This window comes from Nesoenas mayeri (assembly GCF_963082525.1).
Source record: "Nesoenas mayeri genome assembly, chromosome: 2".
Classification (NCBI taxonomy): Eukaryota; Metazoa; Chordata; class Aves; order Columbiformes; family Columbidae; genus Nesoenas; species Nesoenas mayeri.
In genome coordinates this window covers 56,134,881-56,158,622 of record NC_137543.1, presented here as the reverse complement: position 1 = coordinate 56,158,622, position 23,742 = coordinate 56,134,881, and the positions used below count along the sequence as shown (strand labels likewise).

At 40.2% G+C, this 23,742-nt stretch overlaps 1 protein-coding gene across 1 annotated transcript in view; it reads right to left on the bottom strand.

Annotated features, from left to right (window-relative positions):
• Positions 1 to 10,975, bottom strand: part of GNAL (G protein subunit alpha L) — a gene marked incomplete at both ends in the record, with an annotated part of 191,427 nt that extends 180,452 nt beyond the window's left edge. The window contains one exon of the mRNA XM_080339408.1: positions 10,522 to 10,975. Within this exon, the coding sequence (XP_080195534.1) occupies positions 10,522 to 10,975 (454 nt within the window). The remainder of the gene's footprint in view (positions 1 to 10,521) is intronic.
• Between the last annotated feature and the right edge of the window lie 12,767 nt (positions 10,976 to 23,742).

Here is a 23,742-nt window from a genome sequence, read left to right as displayed (position 1 = left end):
AGATTGTTTACTTTCAAAGAATGGAAGAACTATATGAATTACAGCTACAAACAAGCTGGAGAAAGCAAGCATAGTATGAATTCCAACCGAGTAGAAGCTGAAGCTGGTGTGTAGGACAGAGTGTATGTCCTGCTCAGAACTCAAACAAGGTCCCAAGCAACACCACTGTTTCAACACTTTATATGAAGATTACCCTAATAATATTAGTGTTAAAATTCAAACAACTTATTAATTTAGAGCACAGAGAATACTGGGATGTAAATTTATTTCTTGGTTACATAGCAAAGTGGAAAAACCTTACCAGTTACTTCTGGACTTTCAGTCTACTTATTCATAAATTCCTTAGAACTGCTCCACAGTCTGGTTGCTTACCTCATGCTGATGAAGCAGCTACCAATACTGAAGTCTTTATCAGTCTGACTTTAGAGAGAACTGTGTTAAAGGACAAAGGACTGAACTCAAAAGATGCTGTATGTACATTTATTTAGTACACAGCAGTATCTTCAAATTGTTTTTTCTGACATGGGATTAAGAGACATAAATTCAGCATTTCTTTCCATGCCAGGTAAACACTCAGTTCAAGTAAGTTTCTAATAGGGAGGTGGAGTGAGTGTGAAATATCTGCTCTTTCTTGTTCAGAGCATCACAGTCCTACTTTCCTTCTCCTGAAATGGCTGGACCAGGAGCACCAGCGATGGCACTGGGCATAGCAGGGCACAGCATGAAAGACAGTCCCATCTCACCCCTGCCCACCCCGCAAACCCTTCTGTAAAAGAGTCATCTGAAAGGCCATTTGACTTTTTACTGCATTAACTTTTCATGACATGTTAGAAAGCATCACATTCCTGTGATGCTCTTTTACTAGGCAACAACTATTGCCAAATGGCCTTTGGAGCGGATTACTCTTCAGGTGATCCTTCCTACAGCAAATTATGAGCAACTTCCAAGTACCAAGAAACTATTCTCTCCTTTTTACCTTTTCCATGAAACAGTTTTCCTTCAACCTCTGGTAGTTCCAAGACATAGTTGACATGCACCTGGAGCTAGAATCTGCTGGGAAAAGGGAGTTCTTTATATTGCAAGTCAAACACCACTGTAGGTACTCTTGTTCTTTTTTCCCAACTTTCTGCTGAATAAACATCTTCACTGCTGTAACACAGAGTTAAGAGGTAGGAGGCCCCAAGAAGGAATACGTTGCCTCCTTAAATACTGCTGCAGTTTCTCCATTTAAAACAAAACAAAACCCCATCAACAGCACACCAGCTGTACTGTTTCAATAATAATCAATTTGGAAAGACATTACTTAACAAACGAGCTCATGAATCCAGACGTCATATCAAGTACAGTAAGAAAACCTGAGGTAGCAGCAACTGAATTTGGAACATCAGCCTTATACACCCTTGGTGAACCTGGAATCTCACGGAAGCAGCAGAGGAATTGCTACAGCTCCCAAGCTGAAAGCAAAACATCAGGAAGCACTAAATCAAACATAGTTCTACTGCTTCTGTTATCAGTCTTCCAGTAAGAGAAATTAAATGCATTAGAGCACTGAAGAATCACAAGACGTGTAAGACTGTTCGAAATATTCTTACAAGTAAGAAGAAAACAATATTTTCTAAAAGGAACAATGCTTGGCCATTATTTAAATGCAGTTTGTTACCCAGTCTTTTTTCAAGTGCCAAAAGCTCGTGTTCCCCCCGATCAGTGCTATGTCATCTATAGGGACAGTCCAGATCAATATGAACAAGAAGTTCAGTCTGTTAAACAAACACAAGCCATCAGAATTTACGCAAAAAAGAGAGTGGTTTGTTGGTTGATTGGTTGTTGTGCTTTCCCCTACATGTGAGAAAATATTCTAAAAAAATTCATATTTCTGTTTTACTTTCAAAATGTTAAATCAAAGGAAGATCAACTATGCAATCTGAACCAGAATTATTGTCCTGTAGCGCTCATCTGTTTTCCTTCATGGAAATATTTTCAAGAAGGTATAAAAGCAAAACAGTTTGAACAGCTACTGTTCTGCATTAAGCCATATTCACAAAACAGTAAACCAAATGAATAAAAAGATCTGAAAGTCATCTTAAGCTATAGCTGATCCTTAATGGAGTTTTCCTGCTTGTTTATACGTGACCAGGTTGCACAGCATCACACACAATAGTAGCGTACTTGTAGTGTACTACCAGGTTCTTAAGCACAACTGAAGCAGAAAAACTTATCTTGCACACATCAAGGATTTTTTTCTTTATTCAGTTTTTAACATTAGGTGATTAAATGATTGTGGGAAAACACGTTAGAAACATAGATACCTTCCACAGCATCTTGCCATTTAGAAAGGAAAACAGACATTTTTAGTTAAAAAAACCCCAAAAACAATACTTCTTCAACCATAGCGCTGGAGATTATGAACTGGTTATTTCTGCATATGTCCTTTACACAAACTATTCTGTTCTTCTACATCTTAGGTTTTACCATTTGTATAACAACATAAAAAAAGAATTCTGTCTTTGCTGGTACATGTTAGAAGTGCTTAATATCTTGTTCATATCTCTCCTAGAGAGTGAATTAGACAAGTATAGCAAGCTTAGAAGAAACAGAAGATAACATTGTAAGTCTATTTTGTAATTCAAATATCCAGCAAGTCAAAGGATGAAAAAAACTCAATCTTGTTACAGAATCAATTAGACTTGCCCTGCTCTTGCAAAGGCTTAAGCCTGTGAGATACACCAGGATATAATTCAACCACACACTCTTGAGGGTTGGTTTAACTCGCCTGGACAATCTACCATGTTTTACAAGGACTTCAGTGGTTGCATGTGTGCAGGCACAGACACAGTTGTGTATCTCCAACTGAAAAAGTATCATCTGGAATAGAAAACTTTTCTCCAATCAACATGAAATTAACATAAGCATGTGAAATATCAGTGAGTGTTCTCACTCAAAAAAAAGTAATTTGCTTCTGTTGTAGCCTAGTCCTCCATGTGTGAGGTGTTGAAGAAAATAAAGATTATTAAGGTGGCACTGCCTAACACCATGCAGTGTGTTCTGCATCTGCTTCAAGAATCATAATGACTAATTCTCCATAATTAAGAGAATTGCAGCACAACAGAGTTGGTAATGTCTCCAGAAACTTTCACAACAGCTTTGAATAAAAGATTACTTGCTTAATGTAAATTACACTTACACAGAAGAATAAGGATACATGATCATCCACACTTCTGGCAGTTTAACACAGGCTTCATCATGATAGAAAAATACAATTCTATCCACTTGAATCCACATATGACAAATTAAATACAGATTATGCTACAAGTTTCAAAAATATGTATTTTCAAATAACGAAAAAAAAAAAAGAGGGATTTGGAGTGAGGAAACGATACCCACAGAGAGCAAGGACTCAATTTATTGTAGTAGAAGGAGGGGGAAGATTTCTACTTTTAAACAGCTTTATAAGCTCCAAAATGCATATTGTTTGCACATGATGTAAATTCTTGGCTAAAATCAAGTTAAAGATAATAGTATAGAATTTAAAATACAACCTCAATTTGACTTACTATAGTAAGTATTTTTTGGAAAGAATAATTTATTATTCTTGAAAACTTAACATGACTTTTAGTGGAATTTATAATTCTTCAAACTTAAGTTTAAAAACAAACAAATGTAAAATGCCAGATTATGAGGTAGCAATTTAAATTTGATCTCAAAGAGATCTTATCAGTTAAGATCTTCCACTACAGGCAATTGATATCATGCCTTATGTTACAGATATTAATTGGTAGGGTTTTTTTTTTAATTTTTTGATCGCTTGCAGATGAACACAAAAAAGAAGAAATAAGTCTTTTCTTAAGTACTTTTTATGTCCTTCCTCTTCTTCATACAGCTCATCCAATGAGGTTTTAAGTCCTTAAACTTTTATTTAATATTCATGTGCAGACAAATCACAAGAGATAGAAGTTCCACATATAGCTATACAGTGCTACAGGGATAATATGAAATACCACTAGTCAGCACACTTAATACGCTCACCCCCTTTTGGAGAAGGCATAAATACAATGTGCACAGGCCAGGTACAAGGCTGCATTTCTTCCAGACCCTGCACTCCTAGGTATTTAAAAAGCAAACCAACCATCCAGCCTCATTGATTTATGATATTATCAGTCAAAAGAAAATATTCAAAATACCAAAAAGTTGTGTCAGACTGTTGTAAGTAATTGTACAGCAAGACAAAGTTTCTCCCTATAAAGTGAAAGATGTTTTGACAACTGCAGCATAACAAATACCTCACAGTGTTGAACAGCCACACAAAGCTGTAAATCTTAGCGATAACTGGAGGATTTTAACTATCTATGAAAGGCTGCTTTTATTAAGAACACAGTAAGAATTCCATCTCTAGAAATAGATCTGTCTCTTCAGGGAAAGACAGCTTTAGATTACTTTTGGACCGTGGGACCAGTAAACAGGCTGAATAACATATGCTCCATGCCTCGTTTTACTCATCTGTTTAACCCACCAAGCATCTACTCTAAGAAGAGCCTCTTACTGGACATTACTAAAGATCCAAACCACACAGAATTTAAGAAAACATCAAAAGGTCAAGATTTCCCACAGGCAAAATGATAACTCAGAAGTTTCCATCCCTTCGATCAGAGGGTAAGTGACAGCTCTGTTATCTTACTGGCACCACTTTGTTTCTCTACTATCATTTGGAAGTCTATGGAAAAGAAAGATTTCCACATCATTCATCGAAAGCAAAATGTTTCTAGAACAGGGTATCAAATAAATTAAGTTGGCAAGCAGAAGGAGGGACAGGTTTGCCCCACAGCTCAGTCAGGCTGCTGGATTAACAGGAAAAGAAGAAAGGCGTTTTAAAACATTAATTCAACTTCCTAAGATCAATGATACCCAACTTGAAAAGTAAGCTGAATGAAGCCATAACTCCAGGAAATATTTACTGTGTGTATTTTTTTTTTTTCCTAAATTTTGTATGGTTTCACTCTGTCAAAGATTCAAAGATGCTAAAATGGAAAAAAAAAATTCCATGATATAGCTATTATTTATACAGTTATCTTGAAGACTGAAAAAAAAAATCTAAGATTCAGTTAAGGAATGTCAAAGGGTTGGCAAGGTATGAAATATGGAGTGCAGGCTGGGCAATGTAAAGGGATGGACATGAGAACAAAGTTTCAAACTGTATTTCTTCTAAACTCGCAAGAAAAGGCCTGGGGAAACAGAAAACAAATGTGCAGATCCAGAAGTTTTATTATACCCTAAAGTCTCTGCAGTTAAGAAGTTACAATGGTAATGGAAGCTTAAAATGACAAAGAAGATATTAGCATAGCTTGCTTAATGAAGACACCATGTTACAATAAGCATTTGTGAAATACACACCAATAGACAAGACTTGCCTAATAACTGAAAGTTCACATTGCCCAAGTAACAGCTGCAGAAGCCACCCTTGCACAGCAGTTTGAGCCTCCCAGCACTGCTACACTTAACATGGAACAAAGTGTATTTTCTTCTTAAATATTAACTGATTAAAAAATAAGGGAAAATCAAAGAACAGAAAACAGTTAAAACAGCTAAATGCAATTTGTCAGTAAACTACAAAATAAAGAAAAGCTAAGTGTTGTGAATCAGGGATAACTTTGGGGTTTTTTCAAGTGTGCTGGAAGTTATTAACTATTTCCAACACATCCTGATTACTTCTGTCTACTGGTTCTCTCACCTGCAAGGTGTGCATATGCACTCCAAAATGATGGCGTAAGTTACAACAAAACCAGAGGGCATTTGGAAAGACATGAGAATGATGCAAAGGATTAGGGATTATAAAACCCATTTACTTTATTACATTGGTGAGCATTCGCATGCCATTATCTCCAAGTCGTGAAAATATCTGTTCCTACCAATTATATACCCATTATCTACATGCTAGAGCTACCTGGCTGTAGGCATCCCAAATATATCAACATAAACCAACAACTTTTTTTTGTAAAGAGAAGACAGGCATAGACAGCATATAACAAAAATGTGCAACACAAGCAGCGATGCCCAGCTCCATTATGGACCAGGGATGGCATCATCTCTGGTGGCAACACAAAAACACCTAAAGCACAAGGGCCTTATGAAGACACAGGGAAAGTATCAGTACATCAAGCTAAACTAAATTCAGGTACTTATCAACAAGCATGAGTTGGCAATATATAAAAGTTAAAATTCAAGTTTTTTTAAGAGAAGACTTCAGTTTAATACTTAAAAGTGGTTTTGGAATGATAATGGTTTTCTGATGCAACACACATAAATAACACTGCAATTTTAGTCCAAAAGCCACTGTCAGAGCAGAAATCCTTCTTGCAACACAGTTTAATTCTGAAAACAGTCAACAGGTGGGTAGTTAAGAAAACAAAACTGCAGTAAAGCATTAATTCTGTTAGACACCTCTGAGCTTTCTGGGATCTACTGCTTAGGAACTTCCCAAGCTTGACAAGGGATCTTCGTGCTTGATTTCCCTGAATTCAGGGGAGCTAGGTTTCTTTGTATGTTTTATACACTTTTGTACATAAACATCATCAAATCTGTCCAAATTTCACTATCAAGTCAACCCTCAAATATCATGTAAGCAGCTACACTACCTTTTAAATGAAGAAAATGATATGTCCATGTTTCCTCCCTCAATCCCCATATCATCACTTTCAGTTTCTGTTGAACAGAAAAGCTTTTACCCCCAGCACTTTCAGTTTCAGTACAGCAGGGAAGTGCAAAAGAATGAGTTCTGCTTGAGAAAGTCATCCAAAGTTAGGACAGCAACCAAAAATAGGGGAAATGGAAAAAACAGGAGCCAGAGGAGACTGGAAGACAACAGCCATCTAGGAAAAACAAAACCAAACACAAACAAAAAAACCCCACACCCCCCCAAACCACACACCACTATCTATAGCTTACTTCAACACTACATGAGCCTTAATTATATCACAATGGTTAGGACTCCACTTAAAGCCAATCCCCCTTCACCTCTCTTACTCCCAAAATAGTTTAAAATGCAGGACTGGAAATGAGAATATAAATTGCTTCTATAAAGTGATTTGTAATGTTTGTACAGTTTCTAGGAAATCAGCAGCTAAAACACTCTTGTAGAAGACAGTGTCTGCAGTTCTCTGGGAAACAAAAAACAAACAAACAAAATTAAAGAGACCAAACAAAACAACAGAAACCAAAGCTACAAGACACTGACCAAACCCTGTAAATCTGTGCAATAAATATTTGTGCTTAAAAAATATTCCTCATCTCAGGGTTAGCAAAAGCATCCTAGGAATTCTGCATAGTTTAACATTTTCACCTATAAAAATAAAAGGAAATTTAAAAAGAGAACTCGAATAAGACAGCACACAGTAATTAATTCAAGATTTCCAGCTCCTTCTCCTCTTTTTAAAGAACACATTAAACAAGAAACAGCCAGTTGCAATGGCAAGCAAGTTTCCATTTTACGTGCATTTAATCTTCTTGCAGAAGAAAAACAAGCAAACCAATCCAAACTCTGTTTGTTGTTACTCCAGCATACTAGTGAAGCCCCTGCATGACAGTTAACAGGCACCTGATACAGATACACATATTTATGTGGGGTGCACATGCAGGCAGCTGATCTCAAGGACTTACCGCACACCCGTCTTTTCACAATTATTGGTTATGACAACATGCATTAAGCATTTCTGAATATAGGTTAGAAGGGAGCATCAAAACATTATGTGCAGTATGAGACATTAGTTGGAGGGAAGCTGTGACAGGCAAGAATGTGTTCTTAGCCATTTACCAACATACACTAAAAAAAGCCTTTGAGACTTCATAATATTTTGATAACTTATATGCACAGCTCATCATAAAGCTGATTGTTTTCATTTGACATAATAAAGGGAGAATTAGTGTGCTTTTAGAGAAAGGTTGTTTTCAAACATTTATAGAAGCTTCTCTTCTAATATACTACTTATTTAGAGACTCTAGAGATTATTAGCATTCTTATACTAGCGCATTTATATGCATATCCTTTTGATATCTTGCAGTAGCTCCTTAAAATATACACTGCATTTTCCTCTAAAATTTTGATAATATTCTCTAAACTTGCCCCAGTTCACATGCAAGACATACAAATCAAAATGAAGCAATTATTCACAAACTTGTATTTAAAAAAAAAAGAAACAAAGCCCACACCAACGCTGTTGCTCAACTTTGTTTATTCTGTGACAGTGCTCTGCTGTCACTGCATTCACCATTTCCCCTCTGCTGTGCATTTCCTCCATGTTGATCTGCACAGACATTCCTCCTCTCTCTAGCAAAGGTGCACTTTTTAGGTTCGCTCTGCCAGAAAGACCTTAGGGACAGGGATTGAGTTACCACCAGAAATGCTATAAGATACCAAGCTTATAATATTCTTTATTCTAAAAGACCTTTGTATACATCCTAAGTCTCTTCCTCTGTGCAAGACTGAAAATGATTACCTAGCGCAATGCAATTTTGCTTGACTCCTCCTCTGACAAACAAACCCTTCCTCATTCTAAATAGCTCCCCTTATCTAGAGCAGCATTTCCACTTACTTGCAAACAGTAACACAAAGCACCTGCAGCTCTCCCTACATCCAAATCAAACATTTATGCCAGGCCCTTATCTGCCAGGGCTGAAACAATAATCCAGTATTTCCTCTCCATGATACGGAGATCAAGAGACTATTTTCCGATTATGACACAGATTTAATACAAAATTCACCGCAGAGAGTCTTAGGAGTGTTGAGTTTCTTTCAGGGTGCCACGGGTCAGAGATGGTTTATTTTTCAAATTGCATTGTTTCTGAACAGGTGTTTACTGCTCTGGTTTACTATGACAACTACCCATATTATAGACTACGCACAGTATCTATTTGTCAAGATTCTGTTGTTCAAGCAGTTACATTGCTCTCCAGAGGAAGGCCACCAACTAGTATCTTTGTCTTCTTGAAGCCATACCGGTCACAACACATTTCCAGAGGTTACAGGGGAAAAAAAAAAACTTTTCAAATATGCTTTAAAAAATCGAATATTTAAAATTTTAGAGTTAAATACTGTAACAGTTCAAGTATCAAAAGAAATATTTTACAAATAATATTATTAATCCCATTGAATCAGAACTAAATCTTCTTCCTTTTTCGTTTTACTAGATGTACTGGGTATCCTACAGGCTGATATTTTATGGGAAATAATAAAGCCCATGATTTTTTTTTTTTTTTTTGGGAACCAGAGCACTACAGTTCCAGCAAACTTACACCTTTTGTGCACTGCTGTATTTCATATTTTCTCCTCCCCTCACCCACCAAAAGGAACGAAGGAATCCAATAACATGGAAGTACCTCTTTACAAAGAAAGACGTAAGACTACTCAATATCTGAAATGAACACAGATAGCCACCAAAACTCCACACCATGCAACAAAAGCACGCAAAGCAAGCTAGTGCAAAAGCAAATCACTGTTTCCACACTAAAAGAAAATACAGATTTATGACCAGAGCTAAGAGGTGAAATAAGCCCTCTCCTCCAACCATTAAAAAAAAGCCCTGCAGTATGACTGTTCTGTTTCCTGCAGGATATCAGATGCTTGTATTAGATACCCCTGTGGTTTTCATACTGTAAATGTATCAGCTGATACAAATCCTCTGGAGAGGGCTATTAACTAATGCTTAGAAAGAGCAGTGGCAACAGACCACACATAGCACCTCAGAGAAGAGGGGACAAAAGCTGACAAGTCATCCCTAAAAAAAAATTTGAGAGCCAACAGCTGAAGAACACATCTCGAAGCAGAGGCGAAGCCTGCGAGGAATATACATACCCAGGCCCGCTTATTTCCCCCTTACACCGCTCACTGCTTCCTTAAATACAGAGCCTATTGCCCACCAGCACTCCTCTGATTTAGGAGCCACAAGACCACGCTGCCGCTCCTCATCAAACCTTCCCTGGTTACACATGGCAGAGGAGGATCATCTACAGGCTACACACATCTTTCTGCATGGCCATTTTTCCTCCTTTCTGCTGCGTTATTTTTTAGTGTTTCCCAATAGCTCGGGCGCTATGGCAACTCCCGGCCCCGGCGGCCCCCGCGGGGCGATGGCGGCCGCCCCGGCCCAGGGCAGGGCTGCCCTCCCCGGGCAGACCCCGCTGCTCCCCCGCCGGCCTGGGTGGAGCCGCTCGCCCTCGCAGGGACAAGCGCCGATCGTGTTCTCCATTGCAAAACCAGGGCCAGAAAAAGGGAGGAGAGAAGAAGGGGAGGAGGAAGGGAAAAGAAGGTGGAAACCTGTCTGAGGGAGAGCCCAGGAGGGAGACGGGCGGGAGGGCTGGGCTGGGGGGGGGGAAGCAGCGGGGAGACAAAGGAGGGATGGAGGGCGCTCAAGGAAAACGGGGGAAGCCGGGGAGGGGGGCGCTGTCGGGGAACCCCGCGGGGCACCTGCCCGCCCCGGCACACGCCCCGCACACACATCCATATACACACACATCCATACACACACACACACGTACCCAGCAGCAGCAGGCGGTGCGTCTGCTTGTACTCCCGCTTCTGCTCCTTGAGCGCCCGGTCGATGCTCTTGCTGACTTTCCTCGCCTCCTTCTCCGCCTCCCGCTCCTCCAGGCGCAGCTTCTCCCAGGGTCTCTGCAGCGCCGGCGGCTGGTGCAGCGCCTGCTGCCGCGCCGCCTTCCCCCCGCCGCCGGGGCCGCCGGCCTTGGGCAGCGCCGGCCGCTCAGGGGCCGCCCCGTTACCGCCACCGTTCTGCAGCAGCAGCGGCGGCCCGTCCGCCTCCCCGCCGGGCTTACCGCCGGGCCGGAGCGGGGCGCCGAGGGGCTGCGGCTGCGGGGCGGCGTGAGGCTCGACCGGCGCTTCGGGCTCCGAGGCGGCGCCGGTGCTGGAGATGGAGCCGCCGCCACCGCCGGCGTCGCCGAAGAGCCGCGGGCGCAGGCTGTAGCAGAGCCCCATGGCTCGGTGCCCCCGCCGGGGACGGGCTCTGGCGCGGCGGGGTTGGCCTCAGCGCTTCCCGCCGGCCCTACGCGCCGGGGAGGGGGCGCCTCGGAGCCCCTCACGGCCCCGCTGGGCCATGTTGCATTTTCCTCCCCGGGCGGCGGCAACGGCTCCTCAGCGCCGATCACCTGACACCGAGCTGCCACCGCCGGGTCTACCTTACCGTAAATACCCCAGCGCCAGCCCACCGCGCAGCGCCGGGCGCCGGCGGGGGAAGGGCGGGGGCACGCCGCCCGCGCCGCCACCACCACACAGGCGCACACACACACACACACATGCACACGTTCGCAGCCCCACCGCCAACCGGCTCTGCCGGCCCCTCACGCCGCCCCCGCCCCGTGGCCGCCTGCCCCCCGAGGCGGCGAGGGTCTCACAGCTCCCGCTTCGCGCACAGGCCGGGGGACCCTCGTCGCTTTGCTACCAACACTACCCGAGCCCCCCACACACCCTGGGGGCACGGCGGCGGCTGCCTCCTGAGGGGCGGCCCAGGCCTAACCCCTGACGGCATCCTCGGGGAAAACCCAGGACTGAGGCCTCTCACAGACAGGGACCTCTCAGGGTGCCACCGGCCCCTGCCAACCTGCCACCCTCACAGCTACAACACGGTTTTCAGCCCCTGTACACACTCGTCGGCTTCTCGCCCACACGCTGACTAACAGTGCGGTGGGAGGAAGGCTTTGGGTGCGACAGCGAGAGAAAATAGCAGGTGATGTTGGGGTGTGCTCGCTCCCTCAGTGAGCGTTGGCGATGGTAGTACTCCAGCGGCGTGCTGCTGCGGGCCCTGCAGGGGAGGCTGGTGCTGGTAATGGGTCCAAAAGCCATGGCAGCCCTCCACCTGAAGCCCTGTTGCAGAACACGTAGGCAGTTACATCACATCCATGTTACTCCAAATGTGTCTCAAATGTGATTTGCTTCAGCTTTGTCTCCATGTTCTTCGTAATCTCAGCAGTTTTTCTGCGGTAACATTTAATAAAATTCCAAGTCGTTTTTTGAGGGTGTGTGGCTACTGAATGAAACAACGTGTCCCTACATCTTAAAGCAAAGGTCATGTGTCCACTATTACAACTTACAACGCCTTAGCATAATTTAAAGTCTTTTGCTTCAGTAATATTGACTGTGTTCATGAACCTCTTTATTCATGCAGCGTCTCTTTGGATTTTGTAATGACCCTGTCATTGTTTTAGTCTCCTATTTTTTTCCACTGACCAATATTACATTAATAGATGCCACTATTTATATACTGCTGTGTGAAGATAACGGAGGGAAGTACAATTCCTATACTTCTTTATGATGAATGTATTCGAACAAATTTGCCACAGTTTTTAGTTCCTGGATATGGGAAACAGAATTGTTTTTGTGATAGATCTATCTGTGTCAAACGATTTAGAGAACGTCCTCTAAAATATGTATTTAGTAAGCAGTGAGTTGTACATTAACATTCACTGGAAAAAATCCCCAACACCCTACATTAGTAAAAAGTAAATAGATGCCTTTTAACTGAAAGCATCAACTGTCTGTGATTGCACCACACAAAGGTGGTTTTGCCAGTGAAAATATTAGCAGGATCCAGCATACTGTAGACATTGTTCTCTTATACCCTTCAAAATGCTTACCAACTATTTGGACAGATGCCTTACCTCCAAAAAGATAATCTAATAGCTGTTGCTTCCACTGTATATTTTAATACAGGATTATATTGTGTCCTGGTTGTAATTTTGTTGCAGAACACATAGGCAGTTACATCACAGCAGAGGATGTTTTAATCACTATTGCAGCACCGCTGTGTCTTGACTGAAAGTTTTTGTGGACCAAAAGGATATACCACCTCTCAGGTTGTGAGTGAAAGATTTCAGCTTTCAGCTGAAAACGGAACAGGAATTTGGATAAGAAGAATCTAAACATTCAGTCTGGACCAAATAGCCATGATCCTGGCGTTAGCAGCTGTATACTTTTCAGTGTAATTGGATCACATAGAAGAATTTGCTACTCATCCAACAATACAATAAAATAATGGAAAAAAAACCCAAACCAAACAAAACCAACAACCAAACAAAGTAATGATGGAAGTTAGGGATTCATTATTTGGGTACCAAATGTCGATGTGCATACTTATTTCTGTGAAGGTGTTTCTTCGAGTTTGGTGCATACAACAGCATTTGCAGAATAATGAGTTGCTTTCCAAACAGTAAAGGAAATACTGTCATCTGGCCAAATTAGTTCAGATTAGGTGAAATTTCTCCCAATAAAGTGCTCCTGAGCATGTACAGTGTATGCTCAGTGAGTAAAAGGGAAGGTGAGTGATATATTCAGGGTTACAGATGAAACCTGTCAGAATATGCACTGTAAAATGACATGCTTTATAAATAATTTTGAAATATCAGCCAATGTAATAACAAGTATGGATAGTTGAAAATGGCTTGAAAAAACAAAGCACTCAGACAAACACTGATATAAATATTCAACCTTATAAATGTCAAATCTTCAGTCCACTGAAAGATTCTTCGGTGACCTACAAGAGAAAATTGGGTCTTTAGGGAGAACAATAAACAACCTGCCTTCTTTCTTTCCCCAGAGGAATAGTCACCATCACTACTTCCCAATGACCATGGACCGGGATTTTCGAGACTTTAAAGTGAGAAATTCAGTATGATGTAGTTTTCTCATCTGAATACTCTTTGGAGAACCTTTCCTAGAATAACGTTTAACATTTTCTAAGGTTAGTAATCCAAATCAGAGCTTAATGACTGGTTTAGTTTTTCAGTAGTACTAATTATCTATGATTCTCCTTATGTCAACTGAAATTAGAATCCTTGGGGAAGGGACCCAAAAAGGGATCCCTCAAGAGATCATCTCATTCACCTTTCATGGGAAAGGTAGCCTAGATGAGGTTATCTAGCACCTTGTCCAGTTGCATCTTGAAAATCTCCAGCAATGGTGACTCTACCATGTCCCTGGGGAGGTTGTTCTAGTGAATGGTTGTTGTCACTGTAAAAAAAATCTTTCTTACATTGAGATGAAAACTCTCCTGGTGCAACTGGTACTTGGGGTCCCTTATCTTCTCCAGGTGGCTCCTTCTGAAGAGAGAGGCTCTGGCCTCTTTGTAGCTGCCCTTTAAATACAGGAATACTGTGATGAAGTCCCTTTTGAGCCTTCTCCAGGGAGAAGAGACCTAAGTCCTTTGATGGGGCAGGTTTTCCAGCCCTTTGATCATCTTGGCGGCTCTCCTTTGGACCTTCTCCAATCTGTCCAGGACTTTTTAGAATTGTGGGGACAATTAATAAATATATATAATGTAGTAAGATCTGAACTTTAAGTAAAACACTTTGAACTGTTTTTTCTTCTTCATTTCCATGTATAATTCCACCGAAGAAATAAGTAGTTGGAGGTGGTTTCTAGTCGTATGCATCAGCTAGATATGTCCACAAGATGGCTCTACTTACTCCAAGGAGTGACAGAACTCTAGTAAGTAAATCTATAAATGTTATTCCTGTGAAAAAGCACCTTTATCGTTTCCTAAAAAGAAGTGAAATGTATACATTTCTTGAATACTTCATATGAAAATAATTCATGCTCTCTTTCTGATTTTATAACAATTTTGATTTAACAATGGTTTCTTATTCTATGTAGCTTTTTAAGATTTATGCAGTGTTCGAAGTTTCAACCAAGAGATGAATGCTTGTCATCTTACTCAAACAAATGCAGTAACTGCAGTTGCCTTGAAAATATAACTGTGTGGGAATTAAAGATATTCCAGGGAAATCGATATCTGTCAGAAGTTCGCTAAGGCAAGAATCTTAAATATAAGGAGAAGCTTTCCTGAGGCTGGACATTTCTTTGTCATCTTCTTGTAGCTTGGATGAGTCTCTGTGTCAGTGACTGAGTTTATCCATATTCTGGCTACAGTTTTGCCATGTTGTTTTTCTATATCTTTGTCAGGATTTATAAATTCAGAGCCTGCATTGGGATATTATTTCTAGATGATTTTGATTTTTTTTTTCCTTAAGATTTTTCAGGACCTCAGTGATGATCAGTGGAAAATGTTGCAAGGTTTGGGGTTTTATTAAACAGGACAGCTATGCAACAGAGGCAAAAAAATGCAGAGAAATGTGTGCTGTGACAAACACTGGATACTTGCGTTTGTTTAGTTCTCCTCATGGATAAAGGGTCTAGGATGTACCTGGCTTCCATCAGATGATGATCGTATCTTCTTTGATAGGCACTTCTCAAAAAGTTACTTGCTTCTTCCAGGTTGAATACTATTATTTTTGTTCTTAAGGTTTATAATAAGCACCAAATTGTATCCATAGTGTGCCTGTACTGCCCTGCTGTATCATTGCCTGTATATGGGAAAGGGAAATGCTGGTGTTTGATATACGCTTTGGTCCTTAAAGCCTGGAATCTGTGTTGCTGATAGAAAGCCTACCAGTGAGCACAGCTATGCCAACAGATCTCTATGTGATATGTATGGAGATTAGGTGGGTCTCCTAGTCTGCAAATCTCAGGAAGTCCTAAAATGGTGATTTTTGTATTATGTGTGAATGCAATGGCTGCTTTTCCTCTCCAAGCTTAGAGGAGAACCCAGGATTTATATCTTCTCCGTCCTATAGTCTCTCCTTCCCAACATCAAGTCCAGAGCTATAATCTCCAGGAGGAAACATTAGCTTCACAATTTACCTTGATATTAGTATTCTAAATACTAGTAATTTTGGGAGCAAATTTTAACTGCTAAATTGATACAGTCACCTAATATTTGCTACACCTGCAGGAATCTCAGCTACATAAATCCTGTAAATTATTTTAAGCTCATTCCTTAACGCTGCTGTTTTGTTGCACTGGTAGATCAGTAAATAAAAAAACAGCTATGCAAATTATTTTGTACTGCAGTGAGCCCTTCTAGTTTCTGTAGCATGCACAGACACAATAAATATAATGCCTCTGTTTTCACAGAACAACTTCAACCTTCACCACAAATTTTCTTTGCCACTTTTGCTGGTTGCTTGAAGATTCTAAAGTGGAATAAAAAAAATACTTATAGTGGGGATTCAGCTACAAATGTAATAGTTTTAAAGCAACAGTTATCCAAATCCAATTTTGTCAAATCATCTCTCACTCACCACCATGGTATTTTTTTACATCTTGTCATATCTGAGCATTATAGTGGTAAAACCATTTACCAATTCTTTTGGAGAGCCTCTTTCATATAAATACTGTAAACAATTCAGCAGATCTTAAAGCAGGGTTTGCATTTGTTGCCAGTGATAAAAGAATAAAAGATTTATGTTTATTAAAAGTGGGGCTGTTACTGTCACCTGTATTAAAGTTGCCTTGTATGTCCCATTACTAGTATCCTTTTTTTTTTTTTTTTTAACTTAAGACCGTACAAGATAGTATTTGAGCTAAATTTCACCTGATGAATTCTGTTTCAGCCTGAAGGCTTTTGTTTGTTTTCACTTCCAAAATACCTCAGCCATTTTCATGGAGTTTAATGAGAAACACGCTGTTTCAATGTAAAAACGTTGTTGACTTTCAGGAGGACTAATATTTTATAATTCTTGCATCAGTTGTAGTAGATCTTTTTGCTTTAAGAGAAATGATTACTGGTATGTAGAAGACATTTTAAGCAATGTCAGAGTAGACAAGCTTAAGGGAATTTACTGCAAGTACCAAAATAAGATAAAGTAGGTCAGCTTGCTTGGAAACTAGGTTCTGAGCAAACGAAGAAAGAAAACAGTTAGAAAGAGATTTAAAATGCAAATTGTAGGATAAGATAATCTTCTGCAGTACTGTATAAAACAGGGAATGGTAGAAGCAAAGCAGAGAAACTGGGAGTTTTTGTTTGCTTAGCAGTGTTATCAGATAACAAAATGCGCTATTGTCAGAGGCATAACTGTTGATTTCTCTGTAGCCTTTAGTTGGTTGCTACCTCTAAAGGAATTTGAATAATAAACTCATGAGGCTGCCAGTGATCTGTTTTAATATCTTTGTAAAGATTTCTTTAAAAAGTCTGCTGAGCCATGTTTGAATCAGGGGTTTGTAATAGGTTTTCTGTTATGGATATGGTTTTTGCACTGAGAAAACCTGATTGAATCTGACCAAATCGTAACACTTCAGAAATGGTAACTTGCAAAATCTGAAGCACAGAGCAGAAAACCATCATAGCCTTCTTCTGTGGTGAGGAATGGTCCTGCTTATTACAGACTTGATCTAGGCAGAGGGAAAGGATGTGGCTTCGGAAACACTTCTATTAAAAGACTGTGATCCTATTTTGGGTGTGAATAAAGTATCTACCTATCGCGTAGCACATTTCTTTTAAGTCAGGGAAGCGTGCTTTATCTGTGCAACCTCAATTCATTCTTGTATAAATATGCATCATGATGCAGTCTTCAACTTGACACAAACAACTTCTCCAGACTGAGCTGTTTGTTTTGAGGACTCTGCTCTTGATGTGAACAGCCAGCAGAGCTGTAAAAGAAGTCTCAGCTATCTATAAGGACTTCTGGAACCTTCCAAATAATTGGAAAGAAATCTTTTATTTTAGAAGACATTTTTACATTAGTGCCTTTATGCAAAAACTTGCATTTATGCAAGATGCATAAATGGAACTTAACTTTCATTTTAGTACTAAACAAATTATTCTTTCCATTTCAACAGAGAATCAACCTAAACAATATATTGAATAATAGAATCATAGAAAAGTCTTTATTGGAAAGGAACTCTGGCTATCATAGTTCAAATATGAATTTTGGAGGCTAAGAAGAAGAGGGGACAACAATATAAATGGGAATAGACAGTAAAATTTGGTTTATAAAATAATTATTTTCTACAATGTATTTTTTTCAGTGAAAACTGTCAGAATTGTTAAAATCAGAATATTCAATCTAAAAATTAAATTAGACTAAATCAGTACTGACACTTCCTTCCAAGATTAACCACTTAACAGGACTAAAATAGCCTACACTAGGGAAACCAATGAAAATAGGAAATCATTAATCAATGGTTATTGTCGAAATCAAGGAGAAAGAGCAGGAAGGAATATTAAATGAAGAGGAGCATTTATAAAACATGTTGAAATTATATTTGTTCTGGGATAAAAATATTGAAGTAGTTTTAACAGATTGTTATATAAATGTTTGTGGATTTTTATGGCTAGCAAAATCAATTATTCTTTTCTTTTTTTTTTTTTTTTTAACTGAGAAATCTGCTCAAAGGTGGCAAGCCCAGAACAATTTTTATAATCATTGTAATAATTTCTTAGTCCTGTGTTTTCTAGATTCCCAGTACTAATTTAATTTAATTGAGTTGTGCTTTAACATGGAAGAAGCTTTCCCATTCCTTTTTTTCCCATGTCTTACTCTTTTTCATTTCTTGATTCATTATCAGGGAAATAAATTAGGAACCTGAATTCTCATCAGCTTTCCCACACTTCTCAGGATTGGCTCAGCAGAGAAGTTTGAATACCTCAAGAAGCATGGCCTCTTCTGTATTTCTCATTTCTGAGGAGAGACTGTCCCTTCCAAGCAGCTTTATGCCAAACCCAAAATCTAGACCAGTACAAACTTTCCCCTCCTCACAGAATGTAAACAGAGAGGATCATCTGCTTTGCTTATCTTCTGCTTTTCACTCCTTTTCATCCTTCATTTGTTTATTTGAATAGAAATACCAGGCAGCTTTCGAGAATACAAATATGTCTAAAGTCAAACTACTACTAAACCTAGGCTGTAACTAGTTATATTGTCTTGTTAATCCTCTGGGCATGCCTGGTTGTTCTTCAGGACAACATCCACTCCCCTGCATTGCTTAGTTTCAGGTGACATTAGCAGTAGATCTCTATGAGTTCTTACAAGGGAGAAGTTTTCAGCCTTACAGAAAATCTCCCGCAAATGACATCCAGACAGTGACAGTTGTTAGTAGCTGCTTTACAGAAAGCCAGAACAAAGCCTTGAGTCTTTCAAGATCCTGTTTTAAAGAGGTTCTACCCAGGTGATATAATGGAGATCCAGAAAGGTTTGGTAGTTTGCTACTAAAGATTTTATTAAATCTTGATGCTTATTATTAAATACTTCTGCAACAAAAAACTGCTGCAGACTCCCTGAATACTACAGTTTCTCTTGAATAGATGCCTGCTTATGGCTAAAGTTCGTTGCCACAAACTTCTGTAGCTATTAGATAATATTTATTTTTAAGGGCTAGAAGCAGAGACACTATGAAGATGTGAAAATATGCACAGAACATTATTCTGAAGAATATACAAAGGGACTTTATATTTAGAAAAGAGAAAAGATGACCAAAAAACCCCATTACACATAAGTAACTTCAGAGAAACATTTAAATCCCAACAGATAATAAAAATGATCAATGAATAACTAATACCTATACATATATTTCTAGCCTTAAGGATCACTTTTATAACTCAGTGTCACTCTGTTCTAACTGATAGTGTCACTAATTTTTATCTGATTTCACTTAAGGTGTATTGAAAAACAGTGCAGTGACACAGAGAGTTTCCTGACTCTATAGAAATGGACTTGTGGTTTCTGTATATTAGTTTCCCTCCGGTGGCTGTTATGAGTAACTTCAGGTCCAACTTGAGACAGATTTAGTTTAGTGTTAGATTGGGTCTTAGAGCAGTACATTGCAACAAATGATGCCTTTATTCATGCCTAAATGGCCTTAATGAAGTCTTTAATGTTATTTAAATGCAAATGTAGAATTCAGTCGTTCTTCTTTTAAATGGACATGCAGAGTGTATAGGTTTTGGCACTTTGCTCTTGTCCTAGGCTACACAGGTCATCATGCTAGTAAAATCCTGAAATCAGGGGGTATAGAGGCAAAACGTGGGTGAAGAGCATGGTACTTGTCCTGTGTGGGCAGGAGTCACTGTTTTGTTTCCTGCTTTGTGGTTCTTGCAGCCATTCTGTGCTATCATAGATCTTTTGTCCACTTTAGTAGTGGCGAGTGTCAAAGCCAAGGTGTCTTAGATATTTTTAATTGTGAACACTATTGCCAGAATGGCAAAAAAAGAAAACAAAAGAAAAAAAAAAGAGGTGCTAGAAACTCTGGGACATTCCTTAGGCTATGATAAGTTTCCTCTGATAATGCTTAATAACTGCCTGTGATGTTAGTGAAGGAACTGCATATATCGCTTACAGTGGAATGTATTCCCTCTGTCTGTATGACTTATTTATTTTCTTCATTATTAATTACTATCGGTTAAAAAAAAAGTTTTGACTACTGCTATATTTTTTGTGGTTTTTTTTTTTTTGTGTGTGTGTGGTTTTTTGTTTGTTTTTTGGTTTTTGTTTTCTTTAGGAAGGATGGTAGCAAGGTAAAGTCAAACTGTTAAAAAGTGTCCACTGTGTGCTCCCTGGATTCTGTAGGCAGAGGTGGGTCCTAGGCTTTTCTACCACTGCTGCCTCTAGGAACAATTAATGAAGCTGCCCAGCTGTTTGAATACTGAGCATGCTTTGGCCAGAGTTGTTTGGCATTTTCTCATGGCTAGGCTTGGGCAGGAGGGCGAGATTTGAGGTTCAAATAAGTTCATAACCATTCATACTGCCTGTAGTGCCACCATGCAGTGGCTAAAGGAGATCCTGGAACAGGGTTTCATGTTTGTGATGGGCTTCTTTTTGTAGCTGGAGACACTGTGCAATTGGTGATCCATCTAGTCAATAATTTGGATTCAAATTATGTTGATCTCTTTTGGAACTGGAAACAACAGGCATCAAGAGATTTAGGAGTGCTGATGTGAGAAAAGTGCTCTAATTCACTAGCTCTCCTGCCTCCTGGGAAAAACAGCTGGCCAGATCATCCAGAGGAGGTAGCCAGATCTCTTTTGCCATCTCTCTCTGTTGCTTTGGGAGTCTGGTGATGCCTGTGGGAAGAGAGCAGCTGATACTGTTTCTGAGATAAGTGGTTCCAGATCTGTCAGAGAGACTAAATAACATGGGAAAACTCTGCTTTTCCTGGTCTTTTATGAAAGACAGGCATGCTCTTTTTCTGCTTCTTATAAAATACAGTTCCTCCAGGCTTTGTTGAATTATCTCTTTGTCCTGTGAAGAGCTGTACCTTTAAAGAAGACGAGATATGTGCAAGTTTATCAGTACAGAGATGGTAATTATCAAAAAGTGCTGCTCTAATGGGAATTTGGTTACTGAATGAAGGAGGACACTATCAGTCTTTGGCTCCAGATGACTACTCCAAAATACAAGGTCAAAATAACCACCAAACAACAAACCAGATCTCTAAAATTGAGTCATCCTGAGTGGTAGTACCCACTTTCTGTGCTGTCAGTATTGGTTTCTTCTACTAAATAATACCAACTTAGAGAAAAGCCTTTTGTAAAATGAAGGTGGTAGGATTTCACATGTGCATTTTTCCACAGTGGGATGGTGACTCGGTCCAGGGCAGTGCCTGCCAGTGCAAGCTGTGAATGGCAAGGAAAGTAATTTCTTTAGGAGGGTGATATATTCCTAGATGAAATCCCCAGACCTACCTTATTCTTAGAGACTATCCTCTGTCTGAGGCAACAAATCCCTTTTCTTCAAAACTACCATGTTATCCTTGTCTTTCCCTATTATTTCTTTTGATGCATAAAAATTCACATTAGAAAGTGCCATCTGTGAGATATTTTCAAAAACATCTACAGAATGTCCCTTCATGTTCACACCTCTCTCTCATTTTGATTGCATATCTTGTGTAGCATGTTTCAAAACATAAATACACAGCCTCTTCCAGAAATACACACAGGTACACCTAGAATTTGGTATATTTAGATGAATCAATGGGTTGGTTAATTTCTCAGTGCTTCTTGACAAGCACATTTATGAGGTTACTTGTGAAACAGGGAAATTCTGCAGAGGATGTTTCTGAGGCACCATCGCAATGTAAGTAAAGGGTTAGGGTTTTCTTGGATCTACCACAATATCCCTAAAATAAGGGGGAAGAGGTCAGCTCATCCAGAATCCACTGTCATTCTGAAGTGACTGCTTATTGTTAAAAGTTCAATGTATGTTAATCCTATACATAGGTCTGTGTAAGGCAGCATTGTCATACTGTATCTATCCTTTCATGCATGTTTATATAAAAAAGCAACAAATAGTCTATAAAGGAGCTTCACAACAAAGTGTGAGCATTTATCAAGTTCATGACTGAAGCCCCATGTCACTTAGGAACTTATATTGGGCTTAGCCAAGCATGGAAATAAATTATTGACTGCCTGTTTAGTCTCACTCTTAAACATGACCAAGTGAACTTTCACATCTCCAGAGGAGGAGCTGAATTGATGGTTTGGGTTAAATGTAGTAATAAGAAAGGAGCTGGACCTGAATAACTGGCGAAGGTTTGATGTGGACCATAAAATAAAGCAGAGTCACTTAGTGCTGGATTTCCTTTTGTGAAAGCTAGCTACTGATGTTAAAGGTGCATGAGAAGCCGGGTCCAATGGCCAGGCAGAACCAGCCAGGGTTAGCTGGACTTGCAGGAGAAGAGAAAGCTCACAGCGACAGGTGGATGTGCAATTGTTACTGGTCATTTCTGTCAAACTCTCTTTCTGTAAACCATTGTGAACTGTGCCATTTACTTTCTATTCAAAGGCTTCCATGAGGAAAAGAGTGTCTCTGGTATAGCCCTGTGGGTCAGCTGTCATTGGTGACATGAAAGAACACTGGATGATAATTCTGGGGAAACCTGGGGTAGATAGGAGAATGGGGAGCACACCTAAACACACCAAGTACAAAGAAATCTTGTGAGAGCTGAGAGAACTTTGTTAACAAACCCCATCATCCCTGTTTCCCTGGGCACAATATGTAATTTGAGTGGATGGGGACTCTCATAAATGAAACTCTACCATCAACAGCTGCCAAGAAAGAGGGCACAAGACAGTTTCTTCTTCTGGTGAGGGGTCTGGAGCACAAGTCTGATGAGGAGCGGCTGAGGGAACTTAGGCTGTTTAGCCTGGAGAAAAGGAGGCTGAGGGAGACCTTATCACTGTCTGCAACTACCTGAAAGGAGGTTGTAGCATGGGGGATGTTGGTCTCTTCTCCCAGGTAACAAGTGATAGGATGAGAGGAAATGGACTTATGTTGTGCCAGGGAAGGTTCTGATTGGATATTAGGAAACATTTATTCACCAAAAGAGTTGTCAGGCACTGGAACAGGCTGCCCAGGGAAGTGGTGGAGTCACCAGCCCTGGAGGGGTTTAAAAGGCATTTAGACAAGGATCTTAGGGACATGTTTTAGTGCTAGATTTATGTGATGGTTGGACTCAATGGTCTTAAGGGTCTCTTTCCAACCAAAATGATTCTATGAATCAGTTTGCCTTGCAGCTGAGTTTTTAGTTGCGGGGGACAAGGCTGCCACAGAGAGCTGTAACAAGTATCTTGCTGTTCCTGCGTCAGCGAGGTGGCTTCTTGGTCTCTGATCACTACTCAGGACTGAATCTTTTCTCTGGACATTCACTGTGCTGCGGGTGTGAGTGTACCAGGGCACAGGCCACAGCCTCTGGAGTGCCAGCTGCTTCTGGAGTGATTAGAAACTTCTGCTTTGGTGTGGAGCCGTAGCACCAGTGGGATTGCTTCTGGCGATTCCTGTACTCGAGTAAGAGACAGGAAACACACTCTGCGTTCTCTGGGCTGTCTTTGATCAACTGCAGCAAAAATAATTATAATTTGTAATTTATGCAAGGCATCTGGGGACACTTTCAATTAACAGTGGAAAACCTATTAAGAA